This window comes from Rhineura floridana, chromosome 7, assembly GCF_030035675.1.
Source record: "Rhineura floridana isolate rRhiFlo1 chromosome 7, rRhiFlo1.hap2, whole genome shotgun sequence".
Classification (NCBI taxonomy): domain Eukaryota; kingdom Metazoa; phylum Chordata; class Lepidosauria; order Squamata; family Rhineuridae; genus Rhineura; species Rhineura floridana.
The window spans coordinates 59,288,457-59,305,568 of record NC_084486.1 but is presented as its reverse complement, the minus strand read 5'-3'; the positions used below and the strand labels follow the sequence as shown (position 1 = coordinate 59,305,568).

General features: G+C 40.2%; 1 protein-coding gene across 2 annotated transcripts in view; it reads left to right on the top strand.

The window, feature by feature from the left end:
• Positions 1 to 17,112, top strand: part of DOCK1 (dedicator of cytokinesis 1) — a 702,192-nt gene that overhangs the window by 654,667 nt on the left and 30,413 nt on the right. For both annotated transcript variants that reach the window (XM_061635676.1, XM_061635677.1), the window contains exons 46-47: positions 229 to 312; positions 6,026 to 6,163. In XM_061635676.1, the coding sequence (XP_061491660.1) occupies positions 229 to 312; positions 6,026 to 6,163 (222 nt within the window). The remainder of the gene's footprint in view (positions 1 to 228; positions 313 to 6,025; positions 6,164 to 17,112) is intronic.

Sequence of the window (17,112 nt, the reverse complement as noted above, 5' to 3'; positions counted from 1 at the left end):
CTTGTTATGGAGCTTTTTTGGAAGTAACTATGTGCCTCAGTTAACAATGTTAGGGGTTTTTTTAATTAAAGTTCCAGCTAGATCTTACCATTCTCATTTCTAAGTTTAAAAAGCTTATATGCTAATAAAAATGGCTAAATACATATTTTCATTTTCTAGTGTGTCTTCTACATTGTAACAGCTATTATTTGGAATGTAAATAACTCTTACATTTTTTGTTTTCCTTAGGCTTTTTTTACTGAGAAATATATATATGATCATCCGGAAGATCATGAAAAAATTGAAAAACTGAAGGACCTAATTGCATGGCAGGTAAATCATGTTGTCAAGGAGCCAAGTGGCATTCAAAGGCAGGCCTGCTGTCATTTTTGACAAAATTCAGGCGTCAAAGAATTTACTCTAGTGTATATGTTTCTATGGCATTTCAAATGCCTTGAAACAGGAGTTAAAGTTCATATTTTTCTGTCTGACATAGTTTGTCATTTTATACTCCCAAATGTGACTAGCACTATTAGCCCATGCTTTTATCTCATGCTGTTAAGTTCACAATTTAAAGTTCTGAGAACACTGGAATACTGGAACTGTCAGCTAAGAAACTGTCATAGTATATTTTAGTTCAGTATGGCATTCCCACCCACCCCCAGAATGATTTACCTCTAGGGGCAACTCCTAACAGGAGTTCTGCGGATCAGGTTTTCAGCCCCACAACCCTGGTTTTTTTCCCAGTTGCCTTTCAGCTTTATGTGACTACTGAGAGTGCTCGGTCCTCATTAGGTTCTTTAGTGGACTGAATCAAACTTTTTAAAGATATGTAGAAGTTGTAAGCAACGGAAGAGAAAAAAATTGTTCTAAGAGACCAAAGTTGGAGGAGAGAGTGAACCTATAGTGGGGAAAGTCCTTATGATTTTAAAGAGATCCTCTGATGTATTGAGCAGAGTGGGACCTGGAGTGAAAAGCTGGTGGTGGAAGCCTAAATTTGCTTTACTGGCTCTATGTGTCAGACTCGCATTTGATTGCGCTACAAAAAGTGACATCTTGGACATTTCCTCTCAGTGTTCCTTCATAGGCAGAGGAAAATGAGACAAAAGCAGTACTAGAACTAGATGCAATTGATTGACAATTTTTCCTTGGATTTTTATATCTGTGAGCTACCCAGAGAACTATACAGTTGGGTGGCCAATATAAATTCCATAAATCTGTATATTCTTGTTGCTGGTTATTGCTGGCATAGATGCAGGAAAAGTAATGATTGTATGAGACTTTTGCTAGTTTGCTCCATAAGAAGCAGTCCAAGCATTCCTGAGGATGCAGCCATGTGTGGATGAAGTAACTTCTGATTAGGTGCATCCCCATTAACATAATCTGCTGCCTGATAGTAATTCTGATAAGCACAGCAATTGTATTTTCAGCCCAAATCAGTGCCAGGAAGCAGAGTTTGGAACCGTGGATGCCCCATCAGTCAATATTTGCTTCATACCACTGTATCTTTGGAGCTATGTGTGTCACTTCCTGTGGTGGAATTAGTAATCGTAACTGACCCTACCAAAAAAGGAAATGGAAAAGCATAGCTTCTTACCTGCCTAGATTAAGCCTAGGATTTGCAAGATAGTGAGTAAAAATGAGTCTGAAGCATTTGTAATGGTGATAACAATAGGGTGTGGCAGACAGGTGGCTCTGAAAGTCATGTATGAATCAGCTTAATTGTGGAAAGGAGGGGATTCTCTAAAATGTTTTCCTCATTCACTGTTCATTTTGCAAAATTACTGAGAAAATTTGTATTAATTATAGAAAATTATGCAGTGCTACCTTAGTGGATCTTTACGGTGGGGGGGGTTAAAAAAATCATGAAGCTGGAGTACAGTAGTCTTTTTGTTAGGCACTAATTTATTTCTGTCAAATGGCAAATGTATTCGGGAGGAGAACTGGAAAGCTCACTCTAGCATCTGTTGTATAGTTATATGCAAATATTGTGTGTTTGGCCTCAGGATAATTTTATGATGCATTTCACAGATGTGACTTACTGCTTTTTTAAAAAAATGCTGCTACATTCCTGTTGTTTTATATTCAATTCTGTCCTTATTATAAGAGGAATAATTTAAATTTCCAGAGGCCTCTATATTTTAGATATTGAAGAAAGCTAGGGTATAATAGTCAGAAATCCCCCATGGACCATAAAAGTATTGCTGAACAAAAACTAGTGTGATCCCCTGAAATTCTATTGATTTTTTTCTTTCCTGTAAGCTTTTACAACAGATTGGATTTTAGGAGTTTTCAGTCCTACAGAGAAAAATAATTTGTTCTCAGGAGAGTAACTTAATGTCAGCACTGTGTCATTGCCCCTAATAACCATGTTAGAAATGAATTTTAATGGTGCTCATGGACACACTATTAACCCAAAAGAGAATTAGCATGCTAGCAAAACTTATATATTATTGCAACACTGCATATTTAACAATATAAATTCATTTTAATACAGATGCACATCATTTCCATGCCTCTTGTGTATTTCCAGGTTTGCTTGTGTAAAGCTAAGAAACATAAACCAACCAGATTAATAGAAACATTTTTTTTCTGAAACTGCTGCATTTGGGAAGACACAGCAATGTCTTTTTTAAAATACTAAGTCAGTTTGCCCAGAATTAAACCTTTCTGAAAATTATTTCATGTGTTCTAGAAGGCAAAAATTGTAATTTAATGAGTTTAATTTGCTAATTGACTTCATGAAAATATGAAGAAATGCTATGGCTTTCCCCCCCTAAAGATATGACTACAGTACTTTCCTTCCCAACATTACCATGCACATGGTTCAACTGAAAACAAAGGAAATGTAATCAACCAGGCAGTGTCATAATGACCATTTCCAACTCCAGCTGCATGGAGAGTGGTTCACATGACGAACCATTTATGTGTCACAACTGAGTATGAGGAACATCCCAGAAGAATATAAAGATCAAATAAGGAACAGGTTTGAGGCTTTAAACTTAGCTGACAGAGAACCAGAAGAATTATGGAATGAAGTCAGAGATGTTATCAGGGAAGAATGCAAAAAGACAATACCTCTAGTTAAAAAGAGAGAAAGACCTCAATGGATGGCTGAAGAAACTCTTAAAATGGTTAAAGAGAGAAGGAAAGCAAACAAAAAAGGAGATAGAAACACAGTCAGAACCCTAAATGCAACAATACAGCGACTAGTACGTAGGGACAAAGAGAACTATTACAATAGTTACTGTATAGAAATAGAAGAGGACAACAAAAAGGGAAGAACAAGAGCCCTATTCCAAAAGATTAGAGAAATGAAAAGGAAATTTAAACCAAGAGTAGGGATGTTGAATAATCAACAGGGGAACACACTAACTGACTGAGATGAAATAAAAAGAAGATGGAAGCAATACACTGAAGAACTCTATAAAAGAGATGCCAGGATGACAGATTCATTCACAGAGGAACCGTATGATGAAGAACCAGAAATTTTAGAATGGGTGAAAGCTGCACTTAAAATACTTTTGCAAGCTGCAAAATTCAGAACCTTGCCAGGCATGCAGCAGTGAAGTAGAAGGGAGGGAATTTGGAGGGGGGAAATGTTTTACTTCCCCCCTGCTTTCCTTCCCTTTCTTTCCAATAGGAGGGAAAATAATACGGTACATACATGCTCCAGGGCTGGCATATATTTCCCCCTATTTGGAGAGTATTTATGGGGATGGAAAGGCCTTTAATCCAAGAACAAGAGCCCTATTCCAAAAGATTGGAGAAATAGAACGGAAATTTAAACCACGAGTAGGGATGTTGAATAATCAACAGGGGAACACACTGACTGACCGAGATGAAATAAAAGGAAGATGGAAGTAATACACGGAAGAACTCTATAAAAGAGATGACAGATTCATTCACGGAGGAACCATATGATGAAGAAGCAGAAATCTTAGAATGTGACGTGAAAGCTGCTCTTAAAATACTTGGAAGAAACAAATCACCAGGAATAGATGGCATACCAATAGAGTTGCTACAAGCTACTGAGACTGAATCTGTCCAAATTTTGACAAAAATCTGTCAAGAAATATGGAAAACTAAACAATGGCCCACAGACTGGAAGCATTCCATATACATCCCAATTCCTAAGAAAGGGGATCCCAGGGAATGCAGTAATGATCAAACTATTGCCTTAATATTGCCTTAACTATTGCCATGCAAGTAAAGAAATGCTCAAGATTCTACAGCAAAGGCTCTTACCATATATGGAGCAAGAAATGCCAGACATCCAAGCTGGATTTAGAAAAGGAAGAGGCACCAGAGATCATATCACAAACATACGTTGGATAATGGAATTGCCTTTTCCTGATTAGTGTACCTGGCACTTTCCACAGTAACATAAGCAAAAGTACAAGTCCCTAAACAATGTACTTTGCAATGTAAATGACAATGGCGCAACATTTCTCATGAATGTTCACTTCATTCCACTTTTCATCTTGTTTCAGCAGATATTTTCCGTGTTAATTTTCTGCTGTGGAATGCATCACTTCTATTCCATTATTTATTTACTTATAACCGCTAAAAAATCAGGAATGACCTGCAGCAAATGTATAATTAGGAAAGCTCGCCTCCCTTGTGGCTTATCCTTCCTTGGTCAAAAATAACACAACTGTGGCTCCCTGTATTTAACTGCCATATGGAAGATAGCTAGAAGTTGCTCTTTGGTGATTAAGGAAATTGTCTTTCATTAGTTCTAATCAAAGCAGCAGAAAAGAGGCAATGTTAATGTTTATTTTTTCTGTTGCCAAGGACAAATCCATACAGGCTATAAATATCTGTGGTTACAGTAGAAATATTGTGGGGGGTTGTTATTGTTTTTTGTTTTTAGTTTTGCTCTTTTCCTTCAAATATGCCAAGAGAAGGCGCAGCAGCTGTATGTTGCTAAATGTCAACAAAACACATTTTGCTCAGGACACCTTGCCAATGTTCCTTGGATATGTTTAAAATGCGGTTGTATTATCTTCAATACTTGTAAATCTGCTAATTTAGATGGATGTTCAGTGATGTTACGGAGAAAAAATCTGTTTTTAATCAGCATTATGGTTTAATTATGAATTATTAAGCAGAAGCCTCTTAGTTTCATTGCTGTGAAGCATATCAAACTCCAAAATCATGTAGTTTGGGAAACGATTTCACCACTATCTCCCTAAGGTTGAGGGAAAGGAGACTCATAGGAGGTCGGTATCTTTGGGAATGAAATATCTGTCTTAAAACATTTGAAAGGTCAGCTACATCTCCACACTATGAACTAATTATGCAATCTTAACTTGGCATGGATGTTTTGTGACAGCAGCCCTGCACATAAATGATTATTTTCAATTATAAAAGCGAATTAATTTTGCCTTCTCTCATCCCTCTCTCTCTCCCTTCTAAAATCTTTGAAAACCAATTTCTGATTAGAAATACGGATTTAGCATTTAACATGTAGTTTTCTACATTTTATTAACAAATACTGATGTACACAAAATCCAACAAAGTATTTTGTAATTTTTTTCAGTGTGGTGCAAAGGGTCATAAATACCATTTGTTACTGGTAGCAGGCTTTGTTTCTTTACTGTTATTCTCTTGAAATCTGTTGGGGTTGACATTAATAGTGTAGCTTGAGAATCCGCATCCAACAGCATGCTAATTTAATGTGAAGTATGCCTTGGTATTCTTTTGAGCATAATGTAAGTGAAATATTTATTCATCCTGATGAATTTAGCTATATACCTTAGAACATGATGACTCCATTTATTTTAAAAGACTAACTACACATGAACACGCACAAACTGTAATTATCAGGTTTTGTGGGCTAACAACATAAGTAACTGCACTAGGATTTGCACAAATTCATTTTTCCCCTAAGAGTCACTTAGAGCAAAAGTGAGTTTGTGCATTTTCTTGAATTATTATTCCAGAAAGCCTCACATGTACAGTTAAAATGAAATTCCCATTTTACTCTTTTTCATTCTTGCTGACAGAAAACCAGAAAATTAAATATAATTGCCTGTTTCAGATTCCATTCCTGACCGAAGGTATCCGAATTCATGGAGATAAAGTCACAGAAGCACTTAGGCCATTTCATGAGAGGATGGAAGCCTGCTTTAAGCAACTGAAAGAAAAAGTTGAAAAGCAATATGGTATCAGAACTCTTGTAAGTAGTGCTCTTCATGTGCCATCTGTGTAAAAAACACAATAAATCAAAGTGTCAATTTTAGAATGCATGGGAAATGTAAATAATGTTAACCCTTTTGATTCACAGTAAATTCTGAATTATTATAGGGGCTCAGAGGGAGGATAGGACAGAGGGGTGAGTGTCCTCTCAGAGTATCCTCTGTACTCCAATTTCATTTATAGTTTATAGGAGAAATTCACTGTTGCAAACAAGCCAGACAAGCAAAGTTTGATGCTGAATAAAAGCATCAATAAAAATAAGGTACAAATTGTAAACTAGCTCACACATGGATGTTCTTAACATAACAAGAGCTCTGCCGGATCTGAGCCCGCACATAGGGCATGAGTGTAACCGCCCGCTTCTCATTTACACACACTGCCTCTGATACTGGCGGTAATACACGGCCACTATGGCTATTTGCTACTGATAGCCTCCATGAATTTGTCCAAGGCTGCAAGTAAATACACACACCTGGGAGTAAGTCCCACTGAATCCAGTGGGGCTTACTTCTGAGTAGCTATGTATTGGATTGCAGCCTAAACCTATTAGTTAGCGAATTCCACAATTTAATTTTGTGAAGAAGTACTTTCTTTTGTGTGTCCTGAATCTTCCAACATTTAGCTTCATTGGATGACCTAAGTTCTAGTATTTTGAGAGTTTCAAACAACATAATTAAACAAAAAATTAGGGATAGCCATGCTTAACGCATCTAAATCAATAGGGGATTATAATAAGGTTATTGTAACATAAATTTTCATGGTCTAGAACACCCATTCTCAGTCTTAAACTTTAGTTGGCAGGTGTGTGTAGTGCTTATTTGGTAAAAAATGAGGTGCCAGTACTAATATCTTGATAAAAGTGCTATAGGTGCCAGCATAAAATAGCTGTCATGGGCAGCAAAAAAAGAGGTCCCAATACTCTGTACAGTACCAGTGAATACCATCACAATATTTACATAGGTCAAAAGAGAAAAACACACAGAAAATATAAACAGTGGGGCCAAAAAGGCCTTGAAACACAAAAGATTTACTGAGCCAAATCTGTGCAATGAGGTGGGCAACCTGTGCCCTCTAGAGTTTGTTGCGCTCCAACTCCCATCGGACCCAGGCAGCATGGCCAGTAATCAGAGACTATGGGAGTTGTAGTCCAGCAACATCTGAAGCGCCACTGGCTCACCGTTCCTGGATAGGTTCAGAGCAGAAGCAGCTCAGTGGGTGGGGCAGAGCCCCTACTCTAGCTTTCCAGATGATGGGTCGCTGTTGCTCACTGGGAGGGAAAGGAGGAGGGGCAAGGCAGTGCAAATGCAGCAGCAGGACTGGACCATCCTCCCTGCTGCCTCACCCCTCACCCTTCTGGTAAGCAACAGCACCCCATCTCCTGGCGAGTTAGCATGGTGGCTCCACATCACCCAGCAAGCGGCTTCTGGTTCAGACTGACCCATTCACTACAGAAGTCACTAGTGCTTGTACTGCCTTATTTACTGTGCTTATTTAACTTTGACAAATGGATGGTTATGTTCTGTAGTAAGAAAGATAACCCTGATATCTATCTGTGGTTGTTAAGTCAATGATTTCTGATTTTGAATTTTCAGTGGTTTTAGTGTGTGAGAGTCAGACAGACACACACACACACAGAGAGAGAAAGACTATTGGAAACCACTTTGATTTCTTGTTTGGTGAATAGCAGTACACAAATGTTTTTATTAAAAATATATAAATTTCAACTGGGCCCAAAAACATTTTAATAAATATTAGTTAAGCAGTTTCATATTGGAATCTCTCTCTGAAGTCTCTTTGTTGAAGTACAGTTAGTTTGAAGCAGAGCTTGGAAAAGTTACTTTTTTGAACTACAACTCCCATCAGCCTGATCCAGTGGCCATGCTGGCTGGGGCTGATGGGAGTTGTAGTTTAAAAAAAGTAACTTTTCCAAGCTCTGGTTTGAAGTCACCAGGAATGATTGCATAGAAACTTAAAGGCCTCTTAAAGGTCATTTCAATATGTTTTTCAAGTGTTTCAGCTCTGTACTTTACAGTGACGTCTGTAAATTGCATAGAGGTTTTCTGCAATGAAGTAGTATATAAATTTTGTTAAATAAAATAAAATATAACCTTAAGAGCAGAGCTTGGAAAAGTTACTTTTTTGAACTACAACTCCCATCAGCCCTAGCCAGCATGGCCACTGGATTGGGCTGATGGGAGTTGTAGTTCAAAAAAGTAACTTTTCCAAGCTGTGCCTAAGAGGCAGCCAAAAAAGATAAGAACATCAGATGTTCAAGTATACTGTGTTCATTGTGAAAGACCTGTTTCCTTTAAAATCAAGATAGTATGCAATTTTTACTTTTTTTGAAGCATCCATCCTTTAAAGTCATGAGTAGATGTCAAGGAATAATACGCGATATGTCTTCCAAAGTTAACCTGAAGCTCTAAGTTTGCTTTAATTCCTTTACGGGGGGGGGGGAATCAAGATTATGCAACTTCAGATGATCCATGATCAGTTGCTGCTGATTCCTGAATCAGAATAAACCTGATCCCTGATTAAGTCTCTGGTTAAAGAAGAACTTTAACAAGTGTGGAACCAACCATGCTTACAAGGAAACCTGATTTGCATCATCCATGATTTGCTGAGGAGGAAGGGAGAAATTGCTACAGGGAGGGAGGAAGAAAACGAAACACATGCCCCTGGCAAGTTCCTAATTTGCAAACTATCATTTACAGGGAGCTAGCATTGTATCTGAATAGGGCTACTTGGATGGCTTTGTTGCTTTTATGATTTGGGTGTTAACAGAGTAAACCAAATAAGCCCCCTTGTATTGGTCTTGGATGTTTTCTTTAGAATCACTGCATACTTGAAATAGAAAAAAAATGAATTAAAAAAGCATGGAAGTACCGATGTGTAATTTATTTATCCTTCCACAGATTATGATGAAACAAATATATACACACTCCAAAATTTCTCAGAAAATATATAATTGTAAATCTTGGGTGCACAAACTCAATATTACTCTCTCTGCTTTTGTCATGGTGACATATGTTGCGTATTTGGCCCCACACAGAGGAGCAGATTTTTCAAGGTTTATTAACTACACAAATCATGTATGAACACTGAAGCTAGGCAAAATAATGAGACCCTCTTGTCATTTCAGAGATACCTTATCTTCACACAAAAAATTGTCCATATAAATAATTAGAAATTGCTTAAGGATCACTAATGTGTTCCTACACATCTCTGATTTTCAGAAAATAAAATAAACACAAGTATACAATCAAAAATAGCATCCCTTATACTGATGTTTTAAAACCACATTGGATGGGCTACTTCTTTAAATACATTGTCCATATAAATAATTAGAAATTGCTTAAGGATCACTAAGAACATAAGAAGAGCCTGCTGGATCAGGCCGGTGGCCCATCTAGTCCAGCATCCTGTTCTCACAGTGGCCAACCAGGTGCCTGGGGGAAGCCCGCAAGCAGGACCCGAGTGCAAGAACACTCTCCCCTCCTGAGGCTTCCGGCAACTGGTTTTCAGAAGCATGCTGCCTCTGACTAGGGTGGCAGAGCACAGCCATCACAGCTAGTAGCCATTGATAGCCCTGTCCTCCATGAATTTGTCTAATCTTCTTTTAAAGCCATCCAAGCTGGTGGCCATTACTGCATCTTGTGGGAGCAAATTCCATAGTTTAACTATGCGCTGAGTAAAGAAGTACTTCCTTTTGTCTGTCCTGAATCTTCCAACATTCAGCTTCTTTGAATGTCCACGAGTTCTAGTATTATGAGAGAGGGAGAAGAACTTTTCTCTATCCACTTTCTCAATGCCATGCATAATTTTATACACTTCTATCATGTCTCCTCTGACCTGCCTTTTCTCTAAACTAAAAAGCCCCCAATGCTGCAACCTTTCCTCGTAAGGGAGTCGCTCCATCCCCTTGATCATTCTGGTTGCCCTCTTCTGAACCTTTTCCAACTCTATAATATCCTTTTTGAGATGAGGCAACCAGAACTGTACACAGTATTCCAAATGCGGCCGCACCATAGATTTATACAACGGCATTATGATATCGGCTGTTTCATTTTCAATACCTTTCCTAATTATTGCTAGCATGGAATTTGCCTTTTTCACAGCTGCCGCACACTGGGTCGACATTTTCATCGTGCTGTCCACTACAACCCCGAGGTCTCTCTCCTGGTCGGTCACCGCCAGTTCAGACCCCATGAGCGTATATGTGAAATTCAGATTTTTTGCTCCAATATGCATAATTTTACACTTGTTTATATTGAATTGCATTTGCCATTTTTCCGCCCATTCACTCAGTTTGGAGAGGTCTTTTTGGAGCTCTTCGCAATCCCTTTTTGTTTTAACAACCCTGAACAATTTAGTGTCGTCAGCAAACTTGGCCACTTCACTGCTCACTCCTAATTCTAGGTCATTAATGAACAAGTTGAAAAGTACAGATCCCAATACCGATCGTTGAGGGACTCCACTTTCTACAGCCCTCCATTGGGAGAACTGTCCGTTTATTCCTACTCTCTGCTTTCTGCTTCTTAACCAATTCCTTATCCACAAGAGGACCTCTCCTCTTATTCCATGACTGCTAAGCTTGCTCAGAAGCCTTTGGTGAGGTACCTTGTCAAACGCTTTTTGAAAGTCTAAGTACACTATGTCCACTGGATCACCTCTATCTATATGCTTGTTGACACTCTCAAAGAATTCTAATAGGTTACTGAGACAGGACTTTCCCTTGCAGAAGCCATGCTGGCTCTGCTTCAGCAAGGCTTGTTCTTCTATGTGCTTGGTTAATCTAGCTTTAATAATACTTTCTACCAGTTTTCCAGGGACAGAAGTTAAGCTAACTGGCCTGTAATTTCCGGGATCCCCTCTGGATCCCTTTTTGAAGATTGGTGTTACATTTGCCACTTTCCAGTCCTCAGGCACAGAGGAGGACCCGAGGGACAAGTTACATATTTTAGTTAGCAGATCAGCAATTTCACCTTTGAGTTCTTTGAGAACTCTCGGGTGGATGCCATCCGGGCCCGGTGATTTGTCAGTTTTTATATTGTCCATTAAGCTTAGAACTTCCTCTCTCGTTACCACTATTTGTCTCAGTTCCTCAGAATCCCTTCCTGCAAATGTTAGTTCAGGTTCAGGGATCTGCCCTATATCTTCCACTGTGAAGACAGATGCAAAGGATTCATTTAGCTTCTCTGCAATCTCCTTATCGTTCTTTAGTACACCTTTGACTCCCTTATCATCCAAGGGTCCAATTGTCTCCCTAGATGGTCTCCTGCTTTGAATGTATTTATAGATTTTTTTGTTGTTGTTTTTTATGTTCTTAGCAATGTGCTCCTCAAATTCTTTTTTAGCATCCCTTATTGTCTTCTTGCATTTCTTTTGCCAGAGTTTGTGTTCTTTTTTATTTTCTTCATTCGGACAAGACTTCCATTTTCTGAAGGAAGACTTTTTACCTCTAAGAGCTTCCTTGACTTTGCTTGTTAACCATGCTGGCATCTTCTTGGCCCTGCCGGTACCTTTTCTGATCTTTGGTATGCACTCCAGTTCAACTTCCAAGCATTTTCGAGTGATGTGACCCTCTGGACTTTGTTTTTCAGTTTTCTTTTTACCAATCCCCTCATTTTTGTGAAGTTTCCTCTTTTGAAGTCAGATGTGACCGTGTTGGATTTTCTTGGCAATTGGCCAGTTACATGTATGTTTAATTTAATAGCACTGTGGTCACTGCTCCCAATCGGTTCAACAACACTTACATCTCGCACCAGGTCCTGGTCCCCACTGAGGATTAAGTCCAGGGTTGCCGTCCCTCTGGTCGGTTCCATGACCAACTGGTCTAGGGAATAGTCATTTAGAATATCTAGAAACTTTGCTTCTTTGTCATGACTGGAACACATATGCAGCCAGTCTATGTCCGGGTAGTTGAAGTCACCCATTACTACCACCTTTCCTAGTTTGGATGCTTCCTCAATTTCATATCTCATCTCAAGGTCTCCCTGAGCATTTTGATCAGGGGGACGATAGATCGTTCCCAGTATTAAGTCCCTCCTGGGGCACGGTATCACCACCCACAACGATTCTGTGGAGGAGTCTGCCTCTTTTGGGGTTTCGAGCTTGCTGGATTCAATGCCTTCTTTCACGTATAGAGCGACTCCGCCACCAATACGTCCTTCCCTGTCCTTCCGATATAGTTTATATCCAGGGATAACCGTATCCCACTGGTTTTCTCCATTCCACCAGGTCTCTGTTATGCTCACTATATCAATGCTCTTCTCTAAGACCAAGCACTCCAGTTCTCCCATCTTGGTTCGGAGGCTCCTAGCATTAGCGTACAGGCACTTGTAAGCAGTGTCTCTCTTCAAGTGTCTTTGGCACTTGTGGTTAGGCCTGTGGTAATTTTGCTCTTCTGAATTTATATCCTGTGCCCCTGCTCTCACAATGCCTACTTCTAGGCCTACCCCTTTTAAAATTTCATCATTTCTTTGGTTTTTATCCCAGGGGGGAGGTTTATTCCGAACCGGACCTTTCTCAGCTCCTGTCGGGTTTCCCCCCTCAGTCAGTTTAAAAGCTGCTCTGCTACCTTTTTAATTTTAAGTGCCAGCAGTCTGGTTCCATTCTGGTTCAAGTGGAGCCCGTCCCTTTTGTACAGGCCCGGCTTGTCCCAAAATGTTCCCCAGTGCCTAACAAATCCGAACCCTTCCACCCGACACCATCGTCTCATCCACGCATTGAGACTGCGAAGCTGGGCCTGTCTGGCTGGTCCTGCGCGTGGAACCGGTAGCATTTCAGAGAAAGCCACCTTGGAGGTCCTGGCTTTCAGCATCCTACCTAGCAACCTAAATTTTGCTTGCAGGACCTCACGGCTGCATTTCCCCATGTCGTTGGTGCCAACATGCACCACGACCACTGACTCCTTCCCAGCACTGTCTACCAAACTATCTAAACGACAGGCGATATCCGCAACCTTCGCACCAGGCAGGCAAAACACCTTGCGGTCTACACGCCCATCACACACCCCACTGTCTATGTTCCTAATGATCGAATCACCCACTACAAGGATCCCTCCACCCCCTGGAGATATATCCTCGGCACGAGAGGATAGCTGCTCATCCCCCAAGGAATGGGTCCCTTCTAAGGGATCGTTTCCCTCTTCCTCAGCTGGATGCTCTCCTTCCCCGAGACCATCGTTCTCCATGATAGCAGGAGAGCTATCATCCTACACATGTGTGTTCCTACACATCTCTGATTTTCAGAAAATAAAATAAACACAAGTATACAATCAAAAATAGCATCCCTTATACTGATGTTTTAAAACCACATTGGATGGGCTACTTCTTTAAATACATAGCATACTTCTTTACTGTGCGTAATTCATAATTCACTAATAGGCAAAAAAAACTTGTGATTTAAGAATGTACCTATAGCCCACAGATATTTCTATCAAACTTTAAATAGCAGGGAAATTGGGTAGCTATAGCGAATGCACCAGGGTAGCAGGAGACCTGACCTCCTCTCTGAAATATTGTACTACCCTACACATTTGTAAAAATGCAAACACAATTTGGATTGGTCTTTCACAGTCCAATCTACTTCCTGTGTAGCTTGGAAGGATTTGGTAACATGTGCCTCTGACCATATGGTGAGTGGTGGCCACACCTGCCATCTTCAAAGATGGAGAATTACATTTTTATATGTTTGTTGGTGTTTTTCTTTCTTTGCTTCTTTCCTGTGTTACTACTGTTTCTACAGAGAATCTAACCTAGAAAATTATATTTGTCTCATTATTTATTCTAGAAATCTGTGTCAATCTTTTTATTAATTTCAAAGCCTTTTTATTGGTCAGTGTCATATAATGGTGAAGGCAGCCTTTTGTGTTTCAAATTGGAGGTTATGTTCTATTTCTATTTTGGGTGCATTAACAGTTGAATGCGAAACTGCAGTTTGATGTGAAATCAGACAGATTACAATATGTTGCTAGTTAAGCAATGACTCTAGCTGTTGGAAAAAACAAACATGGCCTGCCCAAGATGCATGTTTTCAGCCTGCTGTGCTTAAACCACTTCATTTAAGGCAAGGTGGGCAAGGCCAATTAAAAACATAGAGCACACCTATAATTTTGCTAGAATATATTTCACCTCCCACTGTTTTATCTTGTGCAAACTAAGACCCTCCTCATGTCCATTGGAAACTATTCTGCAGAATAGTCATTGCCATTATTCCACAATTGTTTTGGAGTTTTTTTTTAGTGTTGCAAAGTGTTGCTGTACTTCACATATTCACAGAAACAGAAGCAAAATAAAATGATTTACTACAGGAATCTTCACTAAAATTGCAAACATATTTAAAGGACCTATCTGAACTCTATCAACTATCTTAATATCTTTGTTTCCTCCCTGCTAAAACAAGATCAGCACAGCACATGTCTTGTTTTTGTTATTTCAATGCTGGCTATAGGTACATTATTAAACTGCAATTTTCTTTGCCGGGAGGTAAGAAATGGGATCAAGTTGGCTGATAATGGATTGATCATTTGCATATTTAGTGATTTCAGTGGGATTTACTCCCATGTAACCATGCTTAGGATAGGTAAACCTGAGCATGTGGGTGAGAAGAGGGAGGGAGGGAGGCGTCAGAGGAGGAGGAAGAAGGAAGAGGAGAGGGGAGGAAGAAGGGAGAGGAGAGGGTAAGGAGGGAAAAAGCAAGTCTGATCATTTGCGTACTTATTGAGTTCAATGGGATTTACTCCCATGCAGTCATATTTAGGATAAGTAAAACTGACCATGGTGGAGGGGGAAGAGAAGGGGGAGGGGACAGGAGAGGGAAGAAGAAAGGGAGGGGAGGGGAAGCTGAAGTACGGGATTGGAAAAGTAGGGGGAGAGGTGAAGGAAGAGGGAGGGGAGGGGCAAAAGGGAGATTATGGAAGGGAGAAGGAGGGCAGGTTTGATCATTTGCATGCTTATTGAGTTCAGTGGGATTTAGTCCCGTGCAATCATGCTTAAGATAGGTAAAACTGACCATGGGGGAAGGGAGAGGGAGGAGGAGGAGGGGAGGGGAGGGGCAAGAGTGAGGGGATAGGAAGGAGCAGGAGGGGAGGGCAAGTTTGATTATTTGCATGCTTTTTAATGGGATTTACTCCTGTACAATCATGCTTAGGATAGGTGAACCTGACCTGGGAAAGGGGAAGGGAAGAAGAGGAGGGGAAGGGGAAGAGATTGGATGGGTGGGCACTGGGCAGAGAGGAAGCCCCTTTCCTTTCCAAAAAGAAAACATTGTGAACAGTATCGCTTTTCAGCATTTCCCCCACCTTTTTATTCTACAGCAGGCACATGTAGACTCCCACCCATATTTAAACCAAAGCTGTCACTGACCACATCCCACACCAGACCTTTATTTCTCTTTAGACAGTCATGGCTTCTCCCAAAGAATCCTGGGAAGTGTAGTTAGTGAAGGGTGCTGAGAGTTGCTAGGAGATGCTCTGTTCCCCTCACAGAGCTTCAATCAGAGTGGCTGACTGTTAAACCACTCTGGAGTTCTGTCAGGGGAATAGGAGTCTCATCTCAGCATCCTTCACAAACTACACTTCACAGGATTCTTTTTCGGAAGCCATTACTGTCTCAAGTGGAATAAAGTCTGGTGCGGGTGTAGCCCCCTGATTAGCCAAACCCAGCTGCTGTGAGTCTGGCTTTTAGAACACTGACAGTTGGTTCTTACTGAGCATGCCTCGCCTTATCATTCACTCCAATGCTGAGAATGAAATGAACTGCATTCAGGTCGATCCTGACTTATGACGACCCCATGAATAGGGTTTTCATGGTAAACGGTATTCAGAGGGGGTATACCATTTATTTATATATTTATTGCACTTGTATACCTCCCAATAGCCAAAGCTATCTAGGCGGTTTACAGCAATCATTGCCTTCCTCTGAGGATGAGAGGCAGTGACTGGCCCAAGGTCACCCAGTGAGCTTCATGGCTATGTGGGGATTTGAACCCTGGTCTCCCAGGTCGTAGTCCAAATTAATTAAAAATCAGCCAGGCATTTTTTTTTAACTTTTAAACTGCAGAAGATGAAGGTCAGAGTATGGGGCAAGATCAGTAATTGGATTACAGGTACTCTGTGAACATGGGTGATTTTTAATTAATTTTAACAAATTATGAGAACTCTGACAGAAAAAAGTCCAAAAGGGCTCTAGTTTTTCTGTCTCTCTTGTTACACTTTGAACTCTCTGTTCTCTCTGACCGTTTTGTGTATCGCCATGAAAATTGAGAAGGTTGTTAAGCAAGCGTTTCTGAGTTCAGGACTATAAGTTTTGTAAGGTTTTGTTTTGAAATGAGCTTATGGGAAGCATCAGAATGGTAGTGGGGTATTTTCAATTTAGCATTACAGAATGCGAAAAATCCATGCTGGCTATAGTATACAGCCGATCTTGTGGCTGTATAATAAGTACAGCAGTCAACGATTTTTCCTTCGTATAACCTACTAATTGCTTGGAATGTATTGGAAGAGGAAAGCCTGTCTGTTAACACCACACAACATTTGTTAGTGCTGATTGAGTTCTGTCACCCCCAGCATTAATTTGTTCCAACAAGACTGAGGGAGGTTTGCATATTATAGCTGTTTCCTCATGATCATCACTGGGATGCCCAAAGCACCCTCTGGGCTTATCACCAAGGTACAGTTGTGGTAAATCACATCCATGTTAGAGAAGTGTTTCTGCAATGATGGCAGGGCTTCTGCCATCATAGAAATCTTCACAGGCACATGTGTTTGACTTTCATGGAGTTGCCTGTTCGCAAAAATGATGCTTCCATGACCATGTGTCTTCTCTAGAAGTCTGCAAGTTAGCCATGTATACTTCTGAGGGTGGTGTGTATGTATATGAGTGCATGGACCCTATTGTCATGTGTAAAATTCACTTTGGATAAGCA